Source organism: Sceloporus undulatus, chromosome 2 (assembly GCF_019175285.1).
Source record: "Sceloporus undulatus isolate JIND9_A2432 ecotype Alabama chromosome 2, SceUnd_v1.1, whole genome shotgun sequence".
NCBI classification, from domain to species: domain Eukaryota; kingdom Metazoa; phylum Chordata; class Lepidosauria; order Squamata; family Phrynosomatidae; genus Sceloporus; species Sceloporus undulatus.
In genome coordinates, this window is record NC_056523.1 from 71,418,122 (window position 1) to 71,431,935 (window position 13,814).

The 13,814-nt window shown below is 39.6% G+C and overlaps 1 protein-coding gene across 1 annotated transcript in view; it reads right to left on the reverse strand.

The window, feature by feature from the left end:
- Positions 1–201: 201 nt before the first annotated feature.
- The window catches only part of WDR82 (WD repeat domain 82), a 21,224-nt gene continuing 7,611 nt past the window's right edge, over positions 202–13,814 (reverse strand). The window contains exons 2-9 of the mRNA XM_042454102.1: positions 12,761–12,858; positions 6,063–6,129; positions 5,757–5,856; positions 5,485–5,601; positions 4,552–4,707; positions 3,680–3,749; positions 3,085–3,227; positions 202–2,090 (exon numbers count right to left, since the gene is read on the reverse strand). Of these exons, the coding sequence (XP_042310036.1) occupies positions 2,061–2,090; positions 3,085–3,227; positions 3,680–3,749; positions 4,552–4,707; positions 5,485–5,601; positions 5,757–5,856; positions 6,063–6,129; positions 12,761–12,858 (781 nt within the window). The 3' untranslated portion in view covers positions 202–2,060. The remainder of the gene's footprint in view (positions 2,091–3,084; positions 3,228–3,679; positions 3,750–4,551; positions 4,708–5,484; positions 5,602–5,756; positions 5,857–6,062; positions 6,130–12,760; positions 12,859–13,814) is intronic.

A 13,814-nucleotide genomic window follows, 5' to 3' on the forward strand; every position in this document is an offset into this window, starting at 1 on the left:
CAAGCCATGAATAATGGAAGGAAATCACTGAGTTGGCAGATGGAGAAAAACTGAGGAACAGGAGCTTGGCAGGCTGGAACATGCATGGTAAGCAAGAGAGGGCAACGTTTGCTACTAAGCTACTCAGTTCTAGAACATTAGAATTGGAGTTTCTCCCATTTGTGTGAGGCACAAAAGACAATGAAGAACAACCACATAGCAGAGTGTTAATACACTTGTATTATTAAAAAGTAAATAAAAAGAACCTACAGATTATGCTACAGCATAGAAGGAATCATTGCACAAAATCTTGGCCTGAGTCTTGGTGTTGTATCTGACCTGCCTGTCAATGTTGCAAATTCTCATGAGGTGGGATAATGATACCACTGAAATGAATGCTTGAGCTGCAACTACTTGCATCATGGCACTTTGACAGATATATGTGAGTGAAACAAGTAAACACAAACACATACAAAAATCATTTTAAATGTGGATACAATAATGTTAGCAAAGAGACAACTAGAAAATTTCCACCTAGAGTTACCAACACAAATTTAAAAGCTTTACATTCTTCAGGCTGGTTTATGTGCAACAGCTCTTTGGAGGATAATGTCTGATACAACATATACTAGTAACACAGAGAGAAGATCTCCACAGCATCTAAACAATGCTAAGCAAAGCAGTGAACAGACAAAGAAAGCTGGCTGGAGAAGATACAAACACTGAGGTTCAAAGATGAATTAAAACTACCAGAGCATGAGAAAACTGAACGGTTAATTCCTGAAATATAAAGGTTATCACTAATAGGTATTTGGTAATGAAGATCATAAGGAAATAGGTCGATAGTTCACTGAATGCCTTACCTACCAAGCCAAAGAACCAGTGTCATCCAAAGATGACTCCAGTGATCATGCGGCCAGCATGACTGCATGGAACGCTGTTACCTTCCCAATGAAGTGTAAGAGTAAATATAGTATACATATTATAGCTCTAAGACATGAGTTTATATATTGGCCTGGAAAGGATGCCACTGCACGTTTACTACAAGCCTTATTATTCTGCAAAACTGTGTCAATAAAAGACTCAAGTTCATTAACTGGAAATTTTAATTACATCAAGTTAGGTGGATTAGAAAAAGCTAACTAAATGCATAATTATACAATACATGATAAAGGAACATGCGCTAGGGCTGGTGAGTAATCATTGAGTATCCTGGAAGAATGGGATGGAAATACAGAATGTTCGATGAAAGGCAAATACACAACCAAGACTCATTCCACAATACTGTACTGGTCCAAGTGTTACTTTTTAATAAAGAATAGTTAAAAAAGAATAAAAAATGTGACACCCCCCCACCCTCCCTACATATTTACATAGTTAGCTAAGATTATACTGAAGGAGAATAGGGAGTGTATTTCCATCCAGTCTGTTTGACAGCATTTTCCAACAGAAAGTTTCCTGTATTGCTTATGATTCTCCACCACAACACTCCGAAGTGACTTTGTGTCTGAAATGTTGCCCACAGAAAAGGGTGCAAACCTTCCATGGTTTCCTGGATGCTAAACATTCCTAACAGCATGGGGTCTTTCCACAAGTACAAGATTCAACACCATCTGAAACTTCTCTCAAGAATTGGACAGTTATCTGTATACATGGCACAAAAGTATTATATAACACAAGCATTTGCTTAAGAATGCACATTTTAGATAACGTCGATTTTAAAACTGTAATGCTGGAAAAGTCCACTTTTAAACAAGTACTGCATTCCAGGAGTGACAGCCTTCCATTAATTTTTTTAAAAACCGAAGTAACAAATCTGAACCAGGGTATATTCCAGAACAAAGCAGCTATCTGAGATGCATTCTGATATAGCTGAGATAGTGCTAGATGTGACGGTTTTCAGGCACGGTTCTGCGCAATCAAATGCACCAAAAAAATCCTTTCAGAGAAATGCAGGAAACAAATCATACATATGAAGTGCTTGATTAGAACATTCTGTCTGAGTGATGCAACTGCAATACTTTCATTGCCATCATATATGTCTGTCAGTATGGACTGTCCAATAGAAATGATGTGCAGAACTAGTCATCTAATGTTGGTAACCAAAAGGCCTGGGGGGGAAAAAGAAGAAAACAAGTATGTAGGATGCTAACTATGGCTACTGCTGACTGATTTGCAGCAATTATTAGTAGTGAGATTATGCCAAAAAATCCTATCCCCTTTCTCTAGTCACAACAGTTTAGAAATCCAGCTTTAGGAATCCATCCAAGAGTAAAATTATAATTTCATTGTGTTTTTAAAAGAGTTGATCAAATTTACAGAGAACTATAGTTAGTAGGCATCTTTATCCAAGGTCCAAAACACACTGCACAAATAATTAATTTGAGACCACTTTAACTGCTCTGGCTCAGTGCTAGGGAATCCTGGGAATTGTAGATTATTGTGGTACCAGAGCTCTCTGGCAGAGGCTACATGTCTCACAAAACTGCTGTTACCAAAATTCTCTAGCACTGAGCTAGGGCAGTTAAAGTGGTCTTAAACTGGATTATTTGTGCAGTGTTTCCCACCAATCCTTTATTTCTTCATCTATCAGCATTTCAATAAGGCATAGGATGATTTCATGAAGCAGGATAGCTCTACTCAGCAAAAGACAGTACAACTCATCAATCTAGTATGGACTCTGGGGCATATTGATACTGATTTGACTTAATGCAAGGCAATTCAAATACCAAGTTTTTATTTTCACTGTCTTAGGAAAATGATTAATTTTCTAATAACATTCTTTAACCCTTTACAAGAAAATCTTGATAAAACATTCAAGTGGCAAGAGTAAATTTGCCTTTGGCCTGTTACAGACAGCCAAAATACAGCTGCTTCGAGTCACAGTGGAGGTTTGGTGTTTCAATGATACATGCATCCTAAGAGTCCAGAAGTCGCACCAAAGCCATGCTCCAGCCGTAAAGACTGGAGTGTGGCTTTGGTGTGGCTTCTGGACTCTTAGGACGCACGCATCATTGAAACACCATACCGCCACTGTGACTCGAAGCAGCTTTGTTTTGGCTGTCTGTAACAGGCCTTTGTGTTCAGAAGCACCCATCTCCTTACCATATTAGAGCATGCACTGGCACAGGTCATAAACTTGGGGTTGAACTGCAAACAGGTAATGGGGCCTGTATGCTTCCCATCCAGCACTGCTACCTTCATTCCAGTGTCTCCATTCCAGACATGGATCTTCCCATCCTCTGATCCTGTAGATTAGATTATGCAATAGCAGTATAAATAATCACTAGATGACCTTTTCATGAAACAACCCATGTCTACATTCCCACCATGTAGGGGCCCAGAAGAGGGAAGAAAAGGAGAGGTTAAGGAAGAACAAAGAGACAGTAGACTTGGAGAAAGTTAAAAGTAAGCTTGAAAAAGGATGTTCTACTACTTCTTTTTGTTTTTTAAGAATGAAGGAGGGAAGGAGCAAAGTCTTGAAAATAGTGCCTGGACTGAACCAAAACGTATCCATACAGGAAAAAAGACTGACACCATAGGAGGGTTCCTCTGCTTCCTGAACGCCCCTGAAAGCCAATTTGTTGCTGCTTAAAGAGGAAGAGGTAGACCATCCCATAGTCAGGATGTTCTGTCCCCTTTCCACAGGGAAACTGGTGTCCCACAGTTAGAGAGAAAGAAAGAAAGGTTCCAATCTTACCAATCATTATAAATTGTGAGTCTGGGGTGAAGGATGCCTCCAGTGTGACAGCTTTACTATTGTTGTATCCCTACAAAACAAAGTTTCGTAGCTATGAGAATATGAGAAAAGTCAAACATCACTCAAGGAAAGATACTAAGGTGGTGTACAGACCGCCCCTTTGGGGCAGTCTGCACCCGCCTCTTTCCCTGACAGATCCGGGCACGCCTTATGTGGACTTGAGCATACGTGCTCAAGCCGCGGGGAGTGCATGGGGCGCAAGGGGCAGCGTGTCCCATTCAAATGAATGGGGTGCGCACCCATGGCGCCCCGCACTCTCCCACGCCGCTGAGCACGAGCAGCAGAATTCGCCTTACGTAGGGTGTGTGTGTGTGTGTGTGTCCGGAACGGATCCCCCGCTTAAGGCAAAGGCCCACTGTACTGAAACCAATAACAAGTAAGCAAGTAGACATACTGTAAGTCTACCCTACCTAATACAGAAATCTACTGAGTACACTAAATATCAGGATCAGCCACGATAGGTAGAAGAGTCTGGTTCTGTAATATTCATTGTACAGAAAAACTATGTGCAAGGCCCTGGATGATAAAGGGTTGAAAAAAGCATAATTTGATGACCCAGGAGATGGAACCATAAGGAGGTGAGGAAAAATGTTGAGATCATACTACTGAGACCGTGATTAATTTTTGCCCCTGAAGAAACTGTGTGTGTCTGTTTGGGCAAGCTCACATTTGATACTGACAGACACTGTCAGGTATGAACCGCTGTGAAAATTAGAATGAGAAAGCTAGCTGACCTATGTAACACATCTCACACCAATCTTGGGAGAAGTTTAAGGCACAAAGTATTACAAGGTAAAGTAAGCAGGCCTTACCGTAAATGTATGAAGAACACCTCCTTTGAAGGCATCAATGAGCCGGAGAAAACCTCCATTGGTTGATATGAGAATAAGTTTACCATCATTGCTGAACTTCAATCCAGTCCATTCACACGTTCGGTCATACTGCATTTTGAAAGTAGCAAATGGACCCTTCAAGAAAGAAAAATAAATAATGGGAGTGTAGCAAAACAATTCAACTCTGTTTGCTTAAGAAAACTGGCATGAGCCTGGAAATAAAATACAAGTTGGTTATCCCTTATCCAAAATGCTTGGGACCAGAAGTATTTCCGGACTGGGATTTTCTTTTATTTTGGCATACAAGTAGTGTATTACGTATCTGTAATGTATCTGTGAGGCTGGAGAGATGAGGCTGCAGAGAGAGTCAACGATCTGCAAATGGCAAGAATCGAAGCATAGTGCTTGAAGCAAACCCACACCTCCTATCATTTCACAGATCCTTGTATCTCTCTCCAGCCACTTAACCACAGCACAGGTATTACACTACCTGTACAGTGTATTAGAATACCAAAAAATACACAAAGTGTCATGCCAGTGCTCAAAAATGTTCAATTTTGGAGCATTCTGGATTTATGGTTAAGGAATACTGAACCTGCATTTGTATTTTGAATGACTAATATTTTTCAAGGAAAAATAAGCTTGTCTAAGCCAGAGGAACAGGACTTAAAATGTGGATATATTGGTGAAACAACTAATGCCTACCTCTCATTTGGGATTTGTACAAAGAATGCAAGACCAGGTGGACCCTGTCTGCCAGTAAGGTGCTTTTCATTTTCTTAAGCAAGAGATCAGACACAGGATCATTTAACGAAAATTAATTATAAGACTCCTAAGAGATCCTAAGCATGATGGTTTGTGGGTCACAGAGATTCTACTCTGGGAAAAGACATTACATTTAACATTATATACCTTATCAAAAGAGCGAAGATCATAAAGTTTCACCATTTCAGAATTGACCCCAGCTGCAAAAATCAGCCCCTCTGGATCAAATGAGCAGACAGGCTTCCCTTGAGGATGCATCAAACCCTAGAATTTGGAAATATGTTAAAAGGGATTATTTTACAGTCTTCTTTTGCGGATTTCTTTTACCACAGTTTAATGTTATCAATGACTATAATCTCATATTTTCACATTTTAAGATGTCCCCTAGCACATCTTGTGCAAACCACTAGATAGTTTACCTGGCAGTTTGGAGACCGAAGATCCCAAAGTCGGATGGTCTTATCAAGTGACCCAGAAATAAAAGTATCATCCACAGGAGACATAGATAGAGCAACAACTCTGAAGTGAAGAAATAAAATAAAACACACAAAGCAAGTGAGCCATATATAATATTTCATTCTCACAAATTCAAAAGAACATTAGACTTTTAGGCAGGACAAATGAAGATCTGGCATTATCTATTGTACCTTAGATTTATCAACCAATAAAGTCTGATTACTCCGGCTTCCACCCCAAGCTACTAAACAGTGCTTTACTAATTTTACCTCTTGCTGTGTCCTGGGAAGTATCTGATGTATTTATTGTCATGTAGAGAGAGATATCTGATTGTATCTGTAAGGAAACATCAACAAGGTATACATTATATAGCAACATTGTATCACCTGATTATAGTAAGAACTTGCTCACTCCAACAAGACAACTTGTTTTTATTAAAGCATATTTGTAATTGGGGTTACACAGTGAAAACATAAAATATAATCTCTATGTTATACTTTCACTTTAAAATGAGCATTTCTATACCTCAAGACTGTAACAGCCATATTATCTTCATCAAAGTGCAGCCTGCCTCTAGCTTAACAAACACACTGAAGTTCTAATTCCATGACAATGAACACACAATTACCTTTGAGGAAAAAAGGAAAAGAAAACGAAACACTTTCAGCACTTGCAGTTATAAATACTCAGAGAAATCAAGATTGGTCAATAACATTTTATTGCTGCCTTTCTTAACCAGTATATTCAGCAGCAGACCTCTCTGTTTAATACACTAACATTATCAATTTTATACAAAACTAGCTAAAAGGCAAATGCTTGCAAAATTAGCTTTTTGCTCTGTTTTAGATGAGAACAAATGACTTTCCTGGTAGTGGAATGAAAGTCCCAGCAGCCTTAGCAGCATAGTGAGATTCAGGCCACCAAAATCAGCAGTGTCTCACTTTCTCTCTACGTCCTTTATTTGGTAATATATTCATAAATGTCAAAGCGTAAAAAGTCAGCTTGCTCAAGTATGCTTTTCTCTACAGTGTCTTTTCCCAACCTGGAGGCTTCCTGATATGCTAGACTAAAACTCCCACCATCTGTAGGTAGCATGACAAGGATGAGAGCTGAAATCCAACACATCTGGAGACTGCCAAATTAAAGAAACAGGAGACCACAGAAAGGTCAAAAAGAAATTCTCTTTCCCAAGTCAATAATGGCCAATCAAGAATAGTTGTATTTGGATCAACTGCTTATATATATTGCAGTTTTTCAATTCTGTGGAAATAATCTGAAGGATTTCTCAACGAATCGACATTAAATAATCAATGAACTGATAATCTAAAGATCCAACTCTCCACTAAACAAATTATAACAGATAGTTCAGTTCCAAAACCTGTTACTCAAGAACGAAACACAGGAGCCTGAGATGAACTGACCTCTTTAAGTAACAACAGTTAGTGATCACCAAACAGATGAAGATAAGTTTCTTTCAGCAGGTGAAGCTCTGCCCCAGGCAAGGCAGTGGCCTGTACAGTTATCTCCTGTACCGGGTGGTATCATAGACCCTCAAACTGTACAAACTACTACCTCAACCCGGAAACAGGCAGCATATGGTAGGAAGAAGCATACTTGGAACTTGCGGAATTCTCCATCAAGGAAGACCTCTGCAGAGCTAGATCAAGCAGTAGTTAAGAAAGTCTAAAACATAAGCTCATACACACCAACCATGGCAATTGTTCTGAAGGAAGAGAGAATAATGAGCAACCTGTCTTTGCGTTCTTCACAGACATGTTTACAATGTATATCATTAATTTCTTTCACTAGATCGTATATTGCACTGTGTCATGTATTTCCCCAGATAATATAGCAATTTTAGTTATTTACAAGACAATTATCAAAACTAACATTTGACAGTTATCATAAACTAATGCTTATACTATAGCTACTATAACATATGCTGGAGGGCTCCTCTATTTCATTGAACTGCAAACTGCTTTTTCAGTTTATAAGATAACTCAATCAAAGAAACACCACTATTTTTCTTGCATTTCTATCTAGTTTGACCCACAGTTTCACAAGCAGTTTGTGATACAAACAGAGAGAAGCATTCTAGAATTGAGTTGAAAGACACTGCAATTAGTGGTATATGACCGATGCATAGAATGATACCAGCCTCTCTACACTGTTACACAAAGAAAGGTGGAGAGACTGAGTGATCTCCACCAAATAAGACAGCATTACTTTAGCTATTGCAGGAAAATAGTTTTTGCAAGAGGCTAGGTAACTTTTAGGACTGTTTGCAGCTTTATATATCAGTAATAACTGAGGGGAACTCAAGGTTTGGGTGAACTAAGAAAGTTTTATTTAGAAAAATGCAGAGTGTGATCACACACACAATAGATAGAGGCATCTGAAGGGTTTGCAGGGGGGTTATAATTTGCAGGGGGGCTGATAATTATCTGTCCGATAAGTAGACCATGGAAAACTGAAGTGGCTAAGACTGGGAGGTCTGAGGGTGACACAGAACATACAGGGAGCACAGAGGTATATGCTGGCTGTGTGCAAAGAGGCTAGGTTTTAAGACCAATTTTATACCCAATAACTAGCCTCTGGGGGTGTGCTTGATTGTCTCTATAACAAAACAAAGCACTATAACAAAAACTTGATAGCTTCCCCAGGAGTGTGATTCTGGACTAGTTGATGGTTTTAACTTTAGGGTGATAAAGACAGTGATTGGATCAGCATATCCCTAGGATGGATGGACAAAGAAGTTTGGCTGGAACACAACAGGGGGTAAGCAGAGAGGTTGGCTTACTGCTTTGGGTGCAAGGAGATCCTTTCTCTCAAAGTGTAAGAGAAAATGCAGATGACTTGTGGGGAAGAAAGGAGCAATTAGCAGCTCTGATTGTATTATTACTTAGATGTGCACATGCCTCAGGTCTTTTCTTCTGGGAACTTGACTTGGTATTCCTAAAGGTTACTGTGACCTCTCATCAGATGTGCACATGCCTCAGGTCTTTTCTCCTGGGAACTTGACCTGGTATTCCTAAGGGTTACTGTGACCTCTCAAGAACATGCTGGCTCGATATGAAATTTGGGGATCCCAAGTCCAGGGTATTCAGATGTGCTAACGCCACTCATCTTAATTTAGAGGAAAAAAACAAAGAATACAATGGTTCTCTTCTATCCTCACCTTCATTTTTTATGATGTTTCATGTAAGAAATCATATATAGTGCATGAAATTCATCCAGAATGATCCAAATAATAATAATACAGTAATAATAATAATAAAATTTATTTATATTTCCTGCCTCTCCTTGTGCAGATAAAAATCAAACAATACAATACAAAATGTCAATAAAAGCACACAAAAATACAGGCATGATCATTAAAATAGCCAATCGTCATCTGTTCCTGTACTATTGAATCAAGTGTGAGAAATTCTTTAAAATCAGCTATAGAAGATCAGATGGATAGGCCCGCCAGAAGAGAGCCATTTTAAGTGCCTTCTTGAAGGCATCTAAGGTGGTGATAAGACGGATCTCTTCTGGTAAGTTGCTCCAAAGTGTGGGGGCTGCGGCTGTGAATGCTTTATGGGAAGTTGTGATTAGTCTGGTCTTTGTATATTCCAATAATTTCTTCTCTGATGTTCTGAGAGTGCGGAGCAGATTGTGTAGGGAGAGGTGGTCCCTTAAGGTCAGGAAGAGACATAAATCAGGATTTCATATCAGAATTAAGACCTGGGGTGTACTGAGTATACAGACTAAAAACTTTTTGAGGGTTAGGGATGAATCTTGAGACTTCAGACAACTGACATAGAGTGCAACTCCATTTTAATAACAAATATATCTGCTCAAATATACAATATATTTTTTGCAAGCTTTCGAAGTTCCATGGGCTTCTTCCTCAGGCAAGATGTTACAACCCAAACAGGAGAAAAGCAATGGGAGATGTTAGTCAGATGGCTGCATGTTGTTTCAGTCCTCCAGGCATCTGACTAACATCTTCCATTGTTTTTCTCCTGTTTGGGTTGTAACATCTTGCCTGATGAAGAAGTCCATGGAGCTTCGAAAGCTTGCAACAAGTATATTGTGCATTTCGGTTGGCCAATAAAGATATCACTGATGGATTTTTGTTTGGGTTTGCTAAATGGCCAACACAGCTATCCGTGCACGGTATCTGCTCAAATAGTTTTGGCTATTAGTAAAGCTTCATATCCTTATAAAGAATGCACAAGAAGTCATATATTTAGTAAATAAGCTTAAAACAGCTAAGCAAGCTAAAAAAAAAAAAAAAAAAAAGACTGCTAGAAAAGACGTCTTCTGATTCTGGCATGGTATTTTCTGGTATGGAAACATTTCCCAAGAAACTCACATCTCACTATCAAGAACCCTGCTAACAACAGCGTAACTATAAAAGAATCCTGAACATTTTTGAAAACAAAGTCGAAGAGCCATAACATTTTTTGCACATCAGAAAAACAAGACAAATGTGCCCATGTACTATGGAGAAATGCCTAATGCAAGTCCAGTGGCAATACACTATGGCTGCTCTAGAGGACAATGAATTTTAAATTTTTAACTGTAATCATAAGGCAGAATTCTGCAGGAACTCTGGGTTATTGTATAGTGCACCCGCATTATACATTGGCGAGGCTTACGTGGCTTCCAGCATATACTGGAAGCCTGTGCCAGAAAAACCCTTGGCGTGCCAGGAATAAGTAATGGGGTGCACACCCATGATGCGCACCTCGGATTGTGGGCATGAGCCACATTACTTCTAATGGGGCTTGAACATATGCGTTTTCCCCTTACGCGGTGTGTGTCAGGAACGGATCCCCACGTAAGGGAAGGGCGCACTATAGTTAAAATGGTTTGCTGGCTCTTCCTGCTATTTGTTGCTACTCATTCAAGCCTGCTGTTAACAGGCTACAAAGATCACAGATTTTAAGTTCACAATTGTGTGGCTGCTCCCACTGCAAACAGACGTGTTATGGCACACTGCAACAGTCAATGTTGCTGTACAAAATGTACTGACTCCATAGCTTGCTATGACATGCAAACTAGGTATTTGTAAGTATCTGTCCTTCTAGCATGTGTGTAATTCCTTCTGGATAATGTTTTCAATATTATTGTCTTGATGATTAATTTGAAAATTCTCTCTTTGAAGTATGCCAAGCATCTCAACATATTATTTAAGGTACTTACTGTCTCCTTTGGCAAGAACTTCACTATTATTTTACTCAAGCTGTTACTAAATGCAGTCAAAACATGAATCAGTATGAAATGAATTCCTTACACAGCTTAAACTGACAGAGCAAAAAAGGCCATTTTCAGGGCAGCAAGCTAGAAAACTAGACAAGTAAAATCTCTTAACCAAGTGTAGTTCAGTTAAATGCCCTCCCGCCATCCTAGACCATACAGCCCCTATCATATTTAGTCAAGAAAAAGCCCTGTTATAGAACTACAGAGATCAAAAATTCGCCTCCAGAAAGCTGGTAGTCAAAAAGGTGAAAGCATTCAGGTGTGTGAGAATACAAAATGATACTGAATGGAAGGAGTGATTCACAGTTAGAGGGCTCACATTATTGGGAGAGTGGAGCAAGTATGTCAACAATTTAGGACAGAGATGTATTTAAAGTGGAAATTGCACTCCATGGAGAAAGCAGGGGAAAAGAAGACAAGATAACACTATCAGGGATTGGATGCTACCAAGAAGAGTGTGGGAAGGAAGGGCAGAAGGGAGTAGACATGTAAACTACATCCAAGATGTAAGTCATGTGTAAGTCGAGGGCAGGTTTTGGGGCCAAAATGATGGATTTTGCTATGACCCATGGACATGTTGAGGGTAAAACTTAGTGGCATGTAACAAATTATTTCCTCTCCTTTTAAAAATGCATAAAGTGAAAATACTTAGGAAGAGCTAAAGGTGATTACTGTATCTGTTTATTTCAGACGTTAGAATTGGAGGGTGTAAATGGCATTGCTGATCTTAAAATATGTACGTTTTTACAAACACTGATAGGGAAAAGAATGAGAATGTGGCCTGAAAAAAAGGGATGGAGTGGGGAGAGAAGAGCAAGAAAGCAACTGGCCTCTATTAGGGACCCAGCACAATGGCAGTGAAAAGAGGCAGAGGTGAGAAGCCCCTCTTGGTGTGAGAGCAACACTCCCACTCCTTACCTCTCTCTTGCCCTAACTGAAGAACCTCCCTCCTTCCTTATCTTCTTTTTTGGCTAAGGCAGCATTCAGTAGCATGGGGTAGCCTGAAGAATGTTGCTCACATATCATTTTGGATGCTTGAGGTGAAGCAAAGCGGCAGCAGCCTTTTTAAAGAGGGGCTTACGCTATAAGCCTTGTGAGATTTGGCAGACTTTGCAGAAAACCTTTATAGTAAGCCCCTATTAATAATGGCTGCCACTCTACTCCATCTCAAACACCCAAAATGTCAGATGTGCCACATTCTTCAGGCTCCTCCATGTTGTTGCTGAATGCTTCTTAGGCAGAAAAATAAGGTGAAGAAGGAGGTAAGGAGGAAGGGTTGTGTTTTTTCATCTGGTTTGGGTAAGGGAGAGGTGATAGGGTTGGAGGCTGCTTCCATGCTCCGCCAAGAAGGGCTCCTTCTGGAATTGACCCTTGTATTAGGCTACTCAGATTTTTTGGATCTATTTTTTCTGACTTATACATGAGCATATATGGGAAGTAGACATCATTACAGCTGGAGATGAAACAGATGACAAAAATAGTAGGAAACGTAGTCAGTGAAGAGAGAATCAAATCAATGGTGTATGGTTGCACTTCACCTTTACTGTTCAGTCACAAATAGGGAAAAACTTTTTTTGAAAGTAATGCTTTAGAAATTAGATCCTTAGAACCAGAAAATATTTACTGACTATCTAAAAACTTTCTAAAAACAGATAGTACTTTCCTCAGCTATCTGATCTAGCTAGCAGAAATGAGAGACAATGAGGAAACCACTTACCATCAATTTTATTGGAACTGTATACTACAGTGTTGGCAGCATGTGTGTATCTGATGAGATCAACTCCATACTTTTTACTGTATAGTGTTCTCTTTGGCCTGCCAAAGAAGAATTACAAGAATATTGCATCCAATGAATAATAACAAAATATACTTGAATCTTCTCAAAAGTACACAGAACTGTAGGAACATTTAAATTAGCTATCTCAAACACCAAGACTGTTCAAGGGAACACAAGATTCACCAGAACAGAAGTAGGAACACCTGTTGCTGGTATTATTGCTATATGAGTAAACTGTTAATTCTAGTCACATTTCAATAATGCAGCCAAGACAAAGTACTCAACAAGAACAGAACATACAAGTAGGTGCTGACAACCTGTTCTGCAGAAGCGCTATCTCTACACTAATTTTGCACATGTTATGCAAAGGACTTCTACCACCTTTGTGATTGAGAAAGAAGTTGGTAGCATAAGCTTTTGTAGACTTAAGTCTATCTAATCAGATGCCTCGGATCCAAGGTGCTACTAGATTCCTTTGCATACTGATCCAGACTAACACAGCTATGTGTTTCAACTCAATGTGCATATATTTGCTTCAAATAATTCTTATTTTTATTTTTATGACTGCATCAAACAGATATTTGTTACAACTGGTAGAATATTTTAATTATACAACATTCTCAGTTGTTATTCTACAAATGCTTTCCTCTGACAGAACACAGATAAGAAGACTGGGCATTACTTTTACACAGACCAAATCTCAGTGCAATACATAAGATCTCTCTTTTTTGAAGTTTTCCATGTTTCCATGATGGAAACCTCGGCCTCAGAGGGAGCCATCACCTCGGCCTCAGAGGGAGCCATCAGGCGGACCCAGCAACATCTTGGACTGCCTGAAGGAAGAGGCCCCTCCCTCTTCAACTGTCACCTCGGCCTCAGAGGGAGCCATCAGGCAGACCCAGCAACATCTTGGACTGCCTGAAGGAAGAGGCCCCTCCCTCTTCAACTGTCACCTCGGCCTCAGAGGGAGCCATCAGGCAGACCCAGCAACATC